This window comes from Helianthus annuus, chromosome 15 (genome assembly GCF_002127325.2).
Source record: "Helianthus annuus cultivar XRQ/B chromosome 15, HanXRQr2.0-SUNRISE, whole genome shotgun sequence".
NCBI classification, from domain to species: domain Eukaryota; kingdom Viridiplantae; phylum Streptophyta; class Magnoliopsida; order Asterales; family Asteraceae; genus Helianthus; species Helianthus annuus.
In genome coordinates this window covers 15,574,062-15,589,511 of record NC_035447.2, presented here as the reverse complement: position 1 = coordinate 15,589,511, position 15,450 = coordinate 15,574,062, and the positions used below count along the sequence as shown (strand labels likewise).

General features: G+C 34.5%; 2 protein-coding genes and 1 non-coding gene across 4 annotated transcripts; all 3 read right to left on the bottom strand.

The window, feature by feature from the left end:
* Positions 1 to 54: 54 nt before the first annotated feature.
* Positions 55 to 2,980, bottom strand: LOC110910882 (probable serine/threonine-protein kinase PBL23). Its single transcript, XM_022155461.2, has 6 exons — positions 2,886 to 2,980; positions 1,693 to 1,814; positions 1,434 to 1,615; positions 1,159 to 1,348; positions 613 to 1,004; positions 55 to 446 (listed from the first exon to the last, which is right to left on the bottom strand). The coding sequence occupies exons 2-6, from the start codon at positions 1,724 to 1,726 to the stop codon at positions 225 to 227; spliced, it is 1,020 nt and encodes a 339-aa protein (XP_022011153.1). The 5' UTR covers positions 1,727 to 1,814; positions 2,886 to 2,980; the 3' UTR covers positions 55 to 224.
* Positions 2,881 to 2,952, bottom strand: TRNAW-CCA. The gene has a single exon. It is a non-coding gene; the product is annotated as a tRNA-Trp (tRNA).
* A 6,016-nt stretch (positions 2,981 to 8,996) lies between the features above and the next one.
* Positions 8,997 to 14,743, bottom strand: LOC110910877 (cysteine-rich receptor-like protein kinase 15). Of its 2 annotated transcripts, none has more exons than XM_022155457.2 (7): positions 13,667 to 14,743; positions 12,518 to 12,652; positions 12,294 to 12,430; positions 10,372 to 10,582; positions 10,040 to 10,277; positions 9,529 to 9,679; positions 8,997 to 9,445 (listed from the first exon to the last, which is right to left on the bottom strand). In XM_022155457.2, the coding sequence occupies exons 1-7, from the start codon at positions 14,475 to 14,477 to the stop codon at positions 9,146 to 9,148; spliced, it is 1,983 nt and encodes a 660-aa protein (XP_022011149.1). In that variant the 5' UTR covers positions 14,478 to 14,743; the 3' UTR covers positions 8,997 to 9,145. The 2 variants fall into 2 exon arrangements, with proteins under 2 accessions (XP_022011149.1, XP_035840093.1); XM_035984200.1 differs by having other exon boundaries at positions 10,040 to 10,109; positions 13,667 to 14,742.
* Between the last annotated feature and the right edge of the window lie 707 nt (positions 14,744 to 15,450).

Sequence of the window (15,450 nt, the reverse complement as noted above, 5' to 3'; positions counted from 1 at the left end):
GACACATCTCACATTTATTTTTGTTTCAAAATCTATGTTTACAAATTACAAATATTCACCATGTAAAGAATATATGCCCTTTCTTTTTATATGTTCAAATCTTTGCTCAAAGGGAGGCCATAAGGTAATTTCTTTTACTAGCTAAACTATGCTATACTAGCGTGTACTTTATGCATCAAAAGTTGTACATTTATTTCGTTCATGGTTGGTTCAACTCTCAACGACTACTCATCAACGTTACTTGGTTCTTGGTCATCTTGAGCCGTGGCTAGGTACTCGAGAGCCACAACAACATCGCTTATGTACGGCCTTGTGCTAGCTTCTTCTTGTAAACACATTGATGCAATTGCGACGGCTTGATGTAAACACTTTAGCGGGTAATTACCTTTTAGCAACGGATCAGCCACCATTGGAATCTTAGCATGTTCTTTAAGCAAAGGTTTTGCCTACAATAGAGGTGATATGATATAAGTGATATATTAGGTGTATTTTAAACAAAATTAAATCGACAAATATACGAATAGCGGATAGGGGGGCAACTTTCTGTGGGCTCCACATGTATATATGCAGGTCATTTCATGAAATAATGTGATTTTTTTGGGTACAGCTTACCCATATAATGAGATTTTGCTCTTCGGTTGGTCTTTTGTTATCAACAACTCTTCTTCCCGAGATTAACTCTAAGAATACAACCCCGAAGCTGTATACGTTTGACTTTGTTGTTAACTCTCCAGTCGTAGCATATTCAGGAGAAGAATACCCGTATGTCTCCATCACTCTAGTCGAGATATGATCTTCTCCTTCTTTTTGGCGAATCTTTATTGGCCCATAGTCTGAGAGCTTAGGATTCATATCACCGTCTAGTAACACGTTTAATGATTTTAGATCTCGATAAATGATTGGAGGGTCAGCCATGTTATGCAGATATTCGAGCCCTTTAGCCACTCCTTTAGCTATCTTCATCCGCGTATGCCAATCAAGCGGTGTCTTCTTCTCATCCAAATCTTTACACGAAACAAACAAGTATATAAAACACAAAAGATAAAAAATAGGAGAACATACCAAAAAATGAACGTATTTTCAGGTCTGTCCTATTTATAACGGCTAAATTATTTAAAATATCTATGTATCTGTATTCTAGTTGAAATCAATATTTACCAAACAGGTGTTCTTCTAATGAACCGTTTGCCATGTATTCGTAGACCAACAACCTTTGATGACCATTCACACAATACCCGATAAGATTTACTAGGTTAGGGTGGTGAACACGACCGATTGTCAAAACTTCGGCTAAAAACTCACGATTCCCTTGTACTTTGATCATATCAAGTTGCTTAACCGCGACAACCTACACAACACTTCACAATGTCAAACCACAAACCACAACATCATCATGTGATCTACAAAAAAAGAGAGCAAAAAAGATGTCAAACTTGGTTTTTGTCTCCGAGGTGACCCTTATAGACCCTCCCGAAGCCACCCTTTCCAATGAGCAAATCGGGGTTGAAGTTTTCCGTTGCGTGGGCCAGGTCGTGAAAAGTGTAGGCCTTTGCAACGACTTCTGAATTCCCGTGTTTAAGCACCTCATTCGCTACCATCTTTTGCGTGCTATTTTCTGTTCATGTAACCACATAATAAAAAAACAATCAACTGCATACGCGCAAACATAATACAAACATACAAAATACTAACCTGTTGGCATGCCATTTTCGGCATCTTGAGTCATCTTGTCAATTTCTCGATTTGTGTATGTATACACAGATCATATCCCGTCTTTGATCTTCGTTTATGCGCAATGCTACCAACCTCTTTTCCTGTTGGAAACTAGATTGTCATTGTTTGAGGCTTGATATTCATTCTTAGAAACAAAGATGCCACATATGAATCATAAATTAATGATATATTAAAAAGATTGATGACTGATTCAAATGTGAGTTTTGGGGAGATGTTTGAAAATAAAGTTGGTCTGAAAATGAGAGGGTGGGAGGAGAATTCGGAAAATTTGTTAACTAACTACTTTATTTGTCATCATATTAACTACTTTTAATCTTTTTTTAGGAAGAATAATTTACATAAAGATTTTATAAAATACTATTTGGAGCATTTTAACAAACATTTGGAAGGCATTTTTTAACATCCCACTTTCACAGCAATAAACTGTCACTTGATGATTGACTTACCAAATGATTTAATCACAGTAACTGTTAGGTAACAAACAAGAAAAAAGTCATATAATCACATTTTGACCAACGTGGTTGAGCCATTTTATCAAACACGTGGAGGGCATCATCCAACTTGTCATATAATCACATTTTGCCATCACCCGGTTGCGGCATTTTATCAAACACATGGAGAGCATCGTCCAACACATTATACAAGAAATTACATTTTGACGAACAGGCGGTTGAGGCATTTTATAAAACACATGGAGGGCATCAATCCGATAGTCATATAATCACACATTTTGACCAACACGCGGTTGAGACATTTTATCATACACATGGAGGGCATCATCCAACGCGTCATATAATCACATTTTCACCAACACGTGGTTGATGCATTTTATCAAACAGGTGGAGGGCATCACCCAACACGTCATATAATCACATTTTGACCAACACGCGGTTGAGGCATTTTATCAAACACACGGAGGGCATCACCCAACACGTCATATAATCACATTTTGAACAACACACGGTTGAGGCATTTTATCAAACATATGGAGGGCGTCATCCAACAACCCAGTTTCTTTTGGTACAAAATAACCCAACTTGATGCTCAAATACACGATTAATTAGAGGTGACGAACTTGAAATTTGCACTTGAAACTGAAAATTGACGGAAAAAATAAAATTAAAAAGTTGTAGGACCAACAGGGTTTGAACCTGACGTGAATCGAACACGCAACCTTCTGATCTGGAGTCAGACGCGCTACCATTGCGCCACAGATCCTCCTGTTGATTATCTGTATCCTAAAATATAAATTATGAATATCTTCCAGTTTAATTAAAAATACAAAACACCTGATATTAATAATAACTAGTGGACTTCCCTCGCGCGTTGCGGCGAGAAGTCATTCCGAATTAGTTCGATTCAATAAGGTGTCGGTATCGTTATCGGCTCTTTGTACAGCGATCAAAAGATAAACCACTAAAAATAAATTCATAATATGTCCAAAATGATATCAACATATATTTTTATTGATAAAAACTTTAAAAATGAATATTGATAAAGATTTAAAACGTACAAATATCGGGGGCACTGTTGTTCGGTTGAAATCGACATGGTATCGATGTTTTTCGAACAGTCTAAGTTTTGTTTGTCACCGACACTCATTGCTTATTATATAAAAAAGTATTCTATACTGCTAATAAAGTTGTTCTAATAGTATTGGTTCGGTTTGTCACAATAAAGAACAAAAAAATCAATTATAATCGACTCGATATAGCAATCGAAAGAAACAACGAATATATGGGTGAATACAACTCCGTCTTCGACTAAACTTATTCCGGTATAAAATAATAGCAACTGGTAATGTAATTCGGTCAGAATCAAATCAGTTCATCACGAAACTAGTAGAAATATCAAGAAAAACATAAAAAAGAATACAAGTACCCATGTTGTTAATATGGTATCGTTCCATTCGTAAGGGTAAGGAAAAACTCAATTATATATATAACTTATTATAAATTAAACAAATATATTTTCAAGAATCACTCAATTGAAACTTAAAATAAAAAATAAAGAATAAGACATCATTACTTGTTATTTATGATTATTTAATTTAATTTAATATTATGTAATAATTAATTTGTGTTGGCACTATTCATAAAATATATGAGATATATATACTGATGTGACATAAACAATTTAGATTACGTTATATCATTTTGTTGTGTGCTTTATCTATGCCATGTTGTTAAAAATAAAAAAAAGAATGTTTGTGAAAAATATGTAAAGGATGAAAACTATGAGGTTAAAAGTGTAAAAGAAAAAACATAGGAAAATTATGTAAAAGATGAAAACTATGAAGATTAAAAGTGTGAAATATATAAAAAAATAAAAGGGTTAAAAGTAGGTAATAATATCCACCTTCAAATCAGTTAGTTAGGCTATTCGGTACGGGAGACATCCATGGGTCGTCTATTCCTGTTGACGATCCCCAACACCATTTCCACAGGGATGTGCGTCATCTCCCAGCCGTTCCAGCCAACCCTCCACCTCAGCAAAAAATGGTTTCAGATCTGTTTGCTTTCTCTCTATATGTATATATATATATATATATATATATATATATATATAGAGAAAGTATAATGTACATTAGGGCTTAACCTACATTAACATACATGACAAAAAATATAACGTGCGTTATTATCATAGAACGTGCGTGATTATAGTCCCATGCGTGATTATGTGGTCCCATGCGTGATTATGTGGTCCCATGTGTGATTATGTGGTCCCATGCGTGATTATACCCCTGATCCAACGGTTAACATTGTCTCCTACGTGATGTATGATAAGGCTTTTTGTATGTTAACCTTACTCTATATATATATATATATATATATATATATATATATATATATATATCTGTTTCTTCGCCGGAGATGACGTCGACACGGACACAAATCATGCCAGAGTTGTGGCGGTTTCATTCGTTGATTATGTAGGTTGTTGTTCTGGTGGTGTTGATGAGGAGTTTTGTGCTTTACTGGCGGTCAGATGATGGTGAGATTTGTGGCTGTAAGTGAGATTTGTGGTTGTAAGTGATGAAGATTGAAGATTGAAGATAATTGTGGCTGTAAGTAATGAAGATTGAGATTTTTGGCGGTCAGATAATGGTGCGCGCACTCTTTCTATAAATTTCCAGAAATTAATTAATTATAATAATAAAACATGTTGAATTAAAAAAAAATAAATAAATGGGGAGGCTCATCCTTCATTTTTCTGTTGGTCTATCCTTGGAGGGCCATCCTTTTTGGATGTTGACGTGATGACGACGTGGAGGAGCATTCTTCAAGAACTTGACTCCCCCACACCGAGTAGTCTTATATAACTAGGATCTGGATTAAGTAGCTGAAGGAATTTTATAATTTCTACAAACATTTGATTTCTGTTTTTGTTTGAATGTGTCAGATATGTAAACTAAACTTTTAACATATGTTAGTATGTTACTATTGTTATTATAAATATTATCATTATTATATTATAATTAGGAAATAGATTAGATAGGATGACGGTTAAAGGGTACGGGGCTGTTTGGTAGCCTCTGAATGGTCATTAAGAGGCTACCTCTTAATGGAACCATTAAGAATTTTACTAATGAGAAGGTAGAAGAATGTGACATGTGATGATTTACCATTCAGAGGTTACCTCTTAACCATTCAGACTTGAGGTTACCTCTTATTCATTCAGAGGTTTTAAACCATTAAGAGGTAGCATCTGAATGGTCATTAAGAGGCTACCAAACAGCCCCTACGTCAGTTTATTAAACCGGCGCCAACTATACCTTCACTTGCTTAATCTTCTTACTCGGAAAATGATGTCGTTAGGTGCATCAACATCGGTTTATTATGTGTGCAAGAAGAGGCAGATGCAAGGCCTTCCATGGCTAGTATTCTCAACATGCTTAATAACAACTCTATTACCTTACCGAGCTGCAAAAACCGCCATATTTTCTTTCAAAAAGGCTTAATAACAACTCTATTACCTTAATCGAGCTGCACTAATTTGCCTTTGTCTCAATTGTTGAGTGTTACGTGCCTTATGTCCAACTAGGCCTGTAAACGAACCGAACGTTCATGAACTTGTTCGGCGGGAAGTTCGTTTATGTTCGTTTATTTAATAAACGAACGAACACGAACAAAAAAAAAATTGTTCGTGAACGAACATGAACACACCTTGTATTCGTTCATTTATGTTCATTATGTTCATGAACGTTCGTTTAAATTTTAGTAAATATGTAAATAGTTAGATTTGTATAAATATTAGGTTTTCAAACTATTTATATTAATATGACTAATTAGTATATTTATGAACTCTAATTTAGATGTGTTTTCGGATGAATTGTAATATATTAGACTTGTTTGTTCAATCATGTTAATTTATGTTTGTTTATGTTTATTCAAATATGTTTAGTTAAATATTTTTTTGTTTATGTTCGTTTGTGTTCGTTAATGTTCGTGAACTGTTTGTTTAGGCTTTAAATGAATGAACACGAACATGCCCGATTTCTTTATGAACGAACACGACCAAAAAAATGCATTCGATTATATGTTCGTATTCATGTTCGGTTCAAGTTAAATGAACGAACACGAACATGCCTATGCTCGTTTTCGTTCGTTTCATTTACATGCCTATGTCCAAGGCTTGATGCAAAACTACGATTGAGCCGAGGGTCTTATTGGAAACAGCATCTTTATTCCTACGGGGTAGAGGGAAGATTGTCTACATCTTACCATCCTCAAACCCTACCTTAGCTTTGATATTGGTGGAAGAGTAAATTACAAAAATCGTCCTTTATGTATGTTACTTATTGCAAAGTGTGTCCTTTGTCTTCAAAAATTACAAAAAACATACTCGATGTTTGCAAAACCTTGCACGTTATGTCCTTTAGCCCTAACTAAGTTAATTTTTATGGTTAAATCTGACCAAGTGGACCTCATATAAGGGTAAATTAATATTTTTACCATATATATATTTTTATAGAAAACAATATTAGAAATCTTCAAGATCTAAAATATCTCACCAGATCTCTCCCTCCTCCCCCACCCCCCACCCCCTCACACACCCACCACTATCACCAACACTATCTACACACCATCACCACCACAACACCACTATCACCACCGCACCTCCACCACCGTACCTTCATCATTACCACCGAACCTCCATCACCGTCAACACCTCCATCACCGCACCTCAACTCCTGCTGCAAAACCCCCACCACCGGTGGCCGACCACCACTGCACAAACCCAATCACCGCACCTCCACCACCGTACCTCCATCATCACCACCGGACCTCCACCACCGCACCTCAACTCCTGCTGCAAAACCCTCACCAACGATGGCCGACCACCGCTGCACAAACCCCACTACCGCACCTCCACCAACGCCCAACCCCCAACCCCAACCCACATATTCTGATTTGAATATGTACAGGTCTGAACACCACCACTAATATTTTAAGCAAGAAAAGAACACCACATTTTAGGGCTTCAATGGAAATCTTGAAGATGGTAAAGAAGATTTGTGGGCTTCAATGTCATGGACAATAAAACACTGAACTGAGTCGGAATTGTACTTGAGAAAAGCCATAAAGTCCCTTGCTTGTGGTGTGCTTTGTGTGGCAGCAATAAAAGGAATTCTACCTTTGTTCTTGAATATCATGGCAAAGGGATTGAGTAGAAGGGTGTTACCGGGGGAGTTGAGAGTTAGAGATGAGAGTTGAGAGAGATAAAGGAAATTTAAATTATTTATTATAGCATTTTAGTGTTTAGGGTAAAATGACCAAAATACCTCATGTGGGGTTCACTTGGTCAAATTTAACCATAGCAACTAACTGTGTTATGGCTAAAGGACGTAACATGTAAGGATTTGCAAACATTGAGTACGTTTTTTGTAATTTTTGAAGACAAATGACATACTTTTCAATAAGTGACATACATAAAGGATGAGTTTTGTAATTTACTCTTGGTGGAATTTACTGAGTATGATGACGATGTGTATGTTGTGACAAATGTGAATCACCGGTGGATACAGGATGTCCGATGATCGATTAACAACATTACCATCAAGGTACAATCCAAAGAATTATACACTTCGATCAACTGGTGGGCAACTAAGGGAATAGCCTTGTTGTAATATAGTGTGCTCCCGAGTTAAGTGGTTATGAGTTAAAATTCTGTAAAAAATAGGTTTGATGAGATTTTGGTCGTTTAGAAAAAAAAAAAAAAAAACTTTTCTTTAATATTAAAAATAAATTATTTGACATTAAGGAGTTGAATATTGACATAACTTGTAAAAGGCAGGTTTGATAAGATTTTAGTCGCTCGGAAAGAAAAAAGAACTTTTTCTTTAATATTAAAAATAATTATTTGACATTCAGAAGTTGAATATTGAGATATTCTTGACTAAGACATAACTTGGTGAGGACAAAATACGGTTCAATGGTATGCTTGTTGTCCTTCTTTACTTGGTCAATTTAAATATTTATTACATTGGTCGGGATTTATTCTTCATTTATTATTTCACCAAGTTGGTCTATTTCTATTACACAGTTTAAGTGGCTGTTTGGTAGCCTCTTAATGACCATTCAGATGCTACCTCTTAATGGTTTAAAACCTCTGAATGAATAAGAGGTAACCTCAAGTCTGAATGGTTAAGAGGTAACATCTGAATGGTAAATCATCACATGTCACATTCTTTTACCTTCTCATTGGTAAAATTCTTAATGGTTCCATTAAGAGGTAGCCTCTTAATGACCATTCAGAGGCTACCAAACAGCCCCTAAATAAATATAACAAAAATATTTTTATATACTAAGTAATAAATCTTTAAAAGCTCGTGTATTGCATGAGTTAAATAAACACGAAATATAATGTAATCGTTAATACATACAGTCGTCAAGATATGTTTTGAAAAAAAGCCCTTTGATGTATTATTTACTTATTATAACAATTACTTTGTTTTTTAAATTTGTTATTAGATTAGAAACTCGTGTATTACACAAGTTATAGCATTTTACTTTGTTTTTCTATTTATTAATAGATTAAAAACTTGTGTGTTACACATGAAGTATTAATAATTATTAGTAAGTGAAAAAAAAGAACTCGTTAAGAAAAGAACTATTAAATAAATTAATAACAGATAAATGAAAAATAAAATAGAATAAAATAAAGATAAAGATAAAGATTATATATAAATAAATTAGATAATATAGTGTAATAACTAATATTAATCATATGGATAATAAACTAAATGAGAAAATAACACATGACATTAAACTGGAAACATTTATTAGAAGTAATATAAATTAAATTATAAATAAAATATACTTGTACAATCTAAAAATAATTATACAATTATTATATTGTAACACATAATTAACAAATAACCATGACCTCGAGCTTATCTAAATTTACTTTACAAATTGTTGGAATTGCTCATAGTTGAAGAATAATGTTCTGGTATGCGTCTTTGTCGATTAGGATTTGGGTCCGTGTGCATGAAAAAAGCAGGCTCGGATGGGACCGCGAGGGTTATAGAGGAGCTAGCGAGCATGAGAACAACGGAAGCCATGGTTGGCCTGTCGGAAGCCTCTTCTTGAACGCATAACAGACCGATGTGGATGCATCTAATCATGTCGCGTATGGAATTTGTGCCATCTTTCAATGTCGAATCAATCAAACTTGAAGCCGTTCCATCCCTCCAACATTTCCATGCCTTGTAAAATACACATTACAGCATGTTAAATTAGACGTCGTTAATAACTCGTTTTAACTCTTAAAAAATATTTAAAAACTTACATGGCTAAGTAGATCTTCGATCACCACTCCGTTCTGGAAACTATGGTTATTGCGACCAGTTACAATTTCAAGAATCAGTACACCAAAACTATAGACGTCTGATTTAACTGAGAATAGTCCATGTAGTGCATACTCGGGTGCCATATATCCACTAGTGCGTATGACAAGAAAACATGTTAGATTCATAACTCCGTGAACTTTCATTAATAGAGTTTTTAATATCACAAGCTTTCCTTTTTAGTAATGGTGTACCATCTTTAGCGACAAGTTTGCGTATAATGACGATCAAGCTTTAGTGACATTTTCTTGTCAGCAATAAAATTTGGTAATACACGGCAAATTACTCATTATTTTAAGGCAAAAGTCATTTCTTCTATTTAAAAGGTTTTTTTTTTTTTTTTTTTTTTTTTTTTTTTTTTTGCAACTTTAATTTTTGTTGATGCCCTTTTATAGTGACAGATTTTGGTAGTTTAGCGACTAGTATTTGACACATTTTTGATAGAAGACTTACTAGGTTCCGACAATCCGAAAAGTGTTGGCTTGGGATTCTTCAGGTGTGAACAACCTTGCCGTACCAAAATCTGCAATTTTAGGAGTCATTTCGGCATCCAATAAAATGTTACTAGCTTTCAGATCTCGATGAACTATCTTTAGTCGCGAATCCTCATGTAAATATAGAAGTCCCTTTGCAATACCCGTTATTATTTTGTATCGCCTTTCCCAAGTAAGCATCATACGCTTAAGTGGATCTAAAATTCCGATGATCAAAGAATGTATTTATAAAAAGAACATCTTATATCTATTTTTTTTTAAAAAGTTAGCATAAGTTTTAGTTCAACTTACGGAATATAAACTTGTCTAAACTCGCATTTTGTACAAACTCGTACATCAAAAGCCGCTCAGAACCTTCGAGGCTAAATCCTAGAAGTCGAACCAAATTCCGATGCTGCAGTTTTGCAAGTAGCAAAACCTCATTCTTGAATTCTTGTTCACCTTGCCCTGACTCCCTCGACAACCTTTTCACTGCTATTTCTTTTCCATTTTCCAACTTGCCCTGAGAAATTTCATCCAAAGGATTTAGTGACCTTTTTTAAGGTTACAAATCTTGTAATCATCTCAAAATCAAGCTGTTTGGAGCATCGTTTCGAGGTAAGTTTTACATCAATTGACCCGTATCCTCGTTCTAATCAAAATCCCTAAAACATAGGTTTGTAATTCGGAAATAAAACTTACCTTCGTTAAGTTATTTTTGACGGGGGACCATTATACAAACAAAATGAAAAAGTTGGGACCATTATCGGGAATAAATTCAGTTGGGATTATTATTGCCCAAAAACAGCCAGCATTATTTAAATCCAATTTATCATATATAAATATTTTCAATATTAACTATGACTTCATCTAGATTTTTCATTCGGTTCAACCACTCAATCAGTTTACGAGTAGTATGGCTGGTAATTACCAGTCATGGTTAGAATCGACTGATCATGTAGCCTATAAAAATGTAAAATTTTAAAAGAGTATGAAAGCTAATTTTAGGAATTAAAACATAAAATTGGTAAAATTTGAAAGGGTTGAAAAACTATAAATTATGGAGAAAAGAATAATAACAAAATAAGTGTTTAGAAATGGAGAATAAGATGTTTTTAAAATTTTTAGAGAAATATCTGTTTTTTTTATTTAAATTAGAGTGAATTGCAAATTTTCTCCGTTATCTTTATACCATTTTTCAGGCGGTATACTTTGTGTTTAAAACTGGTGAGTTTTATCCTTAGTGTTTGAAAATCCTACACATTCTATCCTTTAGGCTAGCCTAGTTAGATTTTTTTTTAAATCAGGTCACTCAAGGGTAATTTAGTCTTTTTACCTATATATATAGGTGAATTATATAAATAAATCTCACTCTAGTTAAAGAAACTTAAGAGACCCATTTGTGTGGACACAAAAATCTCACATGTTTTACTTTCTGGCACTCAACTTCTTCTGAATCTATGTACATTTTTTTTTCAGAAGAGAGAGGAGATAGAATGTGTTACATATTTTTTCGGCGTTACATATTTTTTGAACTACCTTTTACACATTTTAATAGTAGTTTTTTTCAAAAATTTTGAACTTCAAGTTTACAATTTTCAAAGTTTACAAAGGTTTTTAGTTTTGTAGTGCACGTAACAATATGTTACATCTTTTAGTAAGTTTTTTTGTGTAACACTTACAGACAGTTAGACTGTAACAAATTCTTAAAAAACCATTTTTGCAGATTTTACACTTTTCTGGAAAAGTAACTTTTTAAAGTTAAATGAATGGTGGTGATTTTCTTAACTTACCAAGGTTTTCATTTTATCATTCCCATATATATATGGAATGTAAATGCTCTAAAGTCTAAGGGGCTATTAATTTATTTAGCTTTTAAATGAGGCTCTTAATGGTTCAGACCTCTTACCACCTTTTACTGGTTCAACACTTAATGGTTCAGACAGTTTGTTTCACGCACGGATGTCTGAATGGTTTAGACATTTGCCTCTGAATGGTTAAGACCTCTAATCTGAATTGGTTGGACATTTGCCTTTGAACAGTTAAGCGTTATACTGGCTCTTAATGGTTCAGACCACTTACTGGTTCAGCACTTAATGGTTCAGACCTCTTACTGATTCAGCACTTAACCATTCAGAAGTTGGCAAACGTCCCCTATACCTTCAAACCGACACATTTGTTTAGTCGATATTACTATAGTAATATCCTGATAGACTGATAGTGTGGTTCTGTACCTTATAAACTACTCCAAATCCACCGTCTCCAAGTTTATTGTTTTCTGAGAAGTTATTTGTTGCTGCTTTAATGACACCAAAGCTATATTGCAACGATTTAGCTGTGGTTATTTCCTCAGTATCTCCCTTCTCACGAACTACAATTATCGTCGCAAATGTTGAAAAACTAGAAACCGTCAATTAAAAAAAAGAAATAAAAAGCGAGCAAGGTAGTCGGCACCCACCTGAATTCATTCCCGACGATCGACTTTCAAGCCTTCTTTTTCTTCTTGTGAAAACGCAGAAGAAAACCAAAGCCAATATTACAACACTGACGGTTGCAGTGACAACAATAATAACGACTGTCATACTATTCTTGTCTGAAAATCTCAATGGAAAACAAAAATATAAATAAATAAGAAAAACCATACATTTCATTTTCGCTCAATTTATATCTTTGATTAACCACAACATTACCACATTACAAATCACATGTCTTTCACCGTTGGAAACATCTGTCACTAATTCGTCACTAAAGATACCAAGTGTTGGTAATCCATCGGTGAAAGAGCAAACGGAATTTGGTTGTACATAAAGATTTCATAGGGATCATAGATTTTACTGACAGGTCGCCAACACATTAACAAAATAGTTTTTTTGGGGTTTTGATTGATCCGTATGTAAAAGTCTGTTTCTATTAGTGCAATTAGGATTAGCGACTACTTTTGCGATGGAAATCAATGGTTGGAGACGGAAAATCCACATTTTAAAACATGCTTTTTCATTTTTTAGTATATACTATTAATCACAAAATAATTTTAATATTCCTATGTAATAAATATATCAATATATACAATTAATCACAAAATAATTCTAATATTCATATGTAATAAACTTAAATCTTTCTGATTGTACATATTGAGTAAGGTTATTATACAAATAGTCTTAACATACAAAAAACCCTTAACGTAAGAAGTAAAGAAAAAAAATATTATTAATCATGTATTTTAGTCTCATAAATAAAAAAAAAATCATGATTTTACACTCGTAAAGTAATTATATCATTTTGTTAAGTAATTTTAATTACTTTACAAAATACTTTACAATTTTGTAAAGTAATTATAATTACCCTCGAGTAATTACTCTAGTACTGTAAAATCAGATTTTTTTTTTCAATTAAATATCAGTAGGGAAGAAAATTCAAAAAGAAAATCTCTCGTTCACTTCTTACGTTAAACCTACTTATTTTGTATGTTAAGACTTATTTGTATTTGATCTTTACTGTATATATATTATCTTTTAAACCTACTTTTAAAAACACATCAACTAATTTAGGTGTATATTTAGAAGTAGGTTTAAGAGGAGTATAGATTAGCAGCTTTTGAAAAAATTACTTGGAGGCGGCGGAGAGAGTATCGGAGGCGGCGACAGAGCTTCCATCGGTGGTGGAGAAAGAGCCACCGTGGCGTTAAAAAAACGCACATTCAAGTACCTAACGACGCAACTCGGAGACAGAATCCGTACATCTAAACTCAATAAATCCGGAATCCGGTTAGTTGCGGTCTCTAAGCAGCTATAACATTCATCCTCCGATAACTCCGGTGTACACTGCATAAGCCCATAAATCCTCATAAAACCCGGGCCTGGCGTGTCTCCGGTGGCAAACTTCCTACGCGAATCGCCTCCAGCAGCTTCCGTTTTCAACCGATCCATCAACGGTCTCATCGCCTTATACAACTCATCAGCGTTCTGTATATTATTAGTAACCCATATCATAATATTATTTGCATCCACAGTTCCTAAGATCTTCTCGTTGGAAAATCTCAACATGCAATCGTCAAACCAAACCGTTGCAACTTTCCTGTACGGGCAGTACAACTTTGCCCTACCAAACGAATCGTTAACGCACTGGCGACAGGTGTCCGGCTCAACGTCGCCTCTGCATAAGACGAGTGTGTTGACTTCGTCTGGTGCTTGACCCACGGAGCGGTTGAAGAAGCCGTTGGTGGCGGCCGTGGCTGCGGCGAGTGATGATACCGCCAAGTTGAGATTTGTTTCGTAGGTGCTGTTTGCTGTGTAGTTGCTGCCTTCGCAGCGAGTGTCGAGGAAACGAGATTGAGATTGTGAAATGAGTGTTAGTAGATTGAAACAGAAAAACAAAAGCGGTTTGGGGATGATAGTGATAATTTTATTCATCGCATTCATCAACTTTAGTGCAATTGGAGTAGGTTTTTTTTTTTTTTGGAACGGCAAATTTCATTCAAAACGCGATGCTAGTAAGATGCTAACGCGAAAGAGGGACAACGAAATTACAAAACAAAATTACACCAAAGGGAAACAACGAAATTACAAAACCAAATTGCAATTGGAGTAGATGAGAAGGAAAAATGTGGTTATAATAATAAACTTATAATTAATGTGTTGATGGGAAGGTGGCCTGTTGACTTTGACATGTGTGTATGGGATTCAATACTGAAATAGTGAAATGCTGATTTTTCTTTTGTTTGAAAAACATCCAAACTATATGAATTCAAGAAAGCTTTCTCTTTCAAAATAGTTATTATCCGTTTACTTGGTCTTTATCCATCCTCGGTTTTCCATGGATCTACGCTAACGAATTACCGACGGATGATATCTGCGCGAGGGATTATTAGACAATGATATTGTGTTTGTATTTGATTGTGTGATTAGGTTGCAATAAGTGTGGTTTATATAGACAATAATGTTACACTTCTAAGTTCTAACCCTACACTAACACACTGTTACATTTGGTTTAATAGAGATAACTAGATTATTTGAATTATAAATGCAGCACTAGCTAGGAAGTAACTATCTTCCAATCACTAGTACAGAATGGATCTAAAGATGTGGAGATAAGCTCAATTGAATTGGTCTTTTAGCTGGTTACCCATTTGATGCAGTTGGGTCACGGGTCTGGGTACTCCGAACCGTATCAATACCCCCTCTTCAAAATCGACCTGTTGCCGGTAAATATTGAAATTAGTTATTTATTAAGAAACTGCAAGAATTCTACAGATTTTACAAATTTCGATTTCTGTTTTTGTTTGAATTTACTTTTTGAATCTAATACTAGCTGATTTTGATAAGTGATTGTTTGTAGTTGTAAAGTTCACAGTAAAAAATAAGATTCATCATTTTGATCAAGTTCAGTTTTTTA

Coding starts and splice junctions, on each gene's coding strand:
- LOC110910882 (XM_022155461.2), bottom strand. CDS start 1,726: ATGACTCAAGATGCCGAAAATGGCATGCCAACAG. Junction 1,005..1,158: donor ATTAGAAGAACACCTGTTTG/GTAAATATTGAT, acceptor TTTCGTGTAAAG/ATTTGGATGAGAAGAAGACA. Junction 447..612: donor AGCAAAATCTCATTATATGG/GTAAGCTGTACC, acceptor CCTCTATTGTAG/GCAAAACCTTTGCTTAAAGA.
- LOC110910877 (XM_022155457.2), bottom strand. CDS start 14,477: ATGAATGCGATGAATAAAATTATCACTATCATCCCCAAACCGCTTTTG. Junction 10,583..12,293: donor GATTTGGAGTAGTTTATAAG/GTACAGAACCAC, acceptor GAAATTTCTCAG/GGCAAGTTGGAAAATGGAAA. Junction 9,680..10,039: donor TTTCGGATTGTCGGAACCTA/GTAAGTCTTCTA, acceptor CATACGCACTAG/TGGATATATGGCACCCGAGT.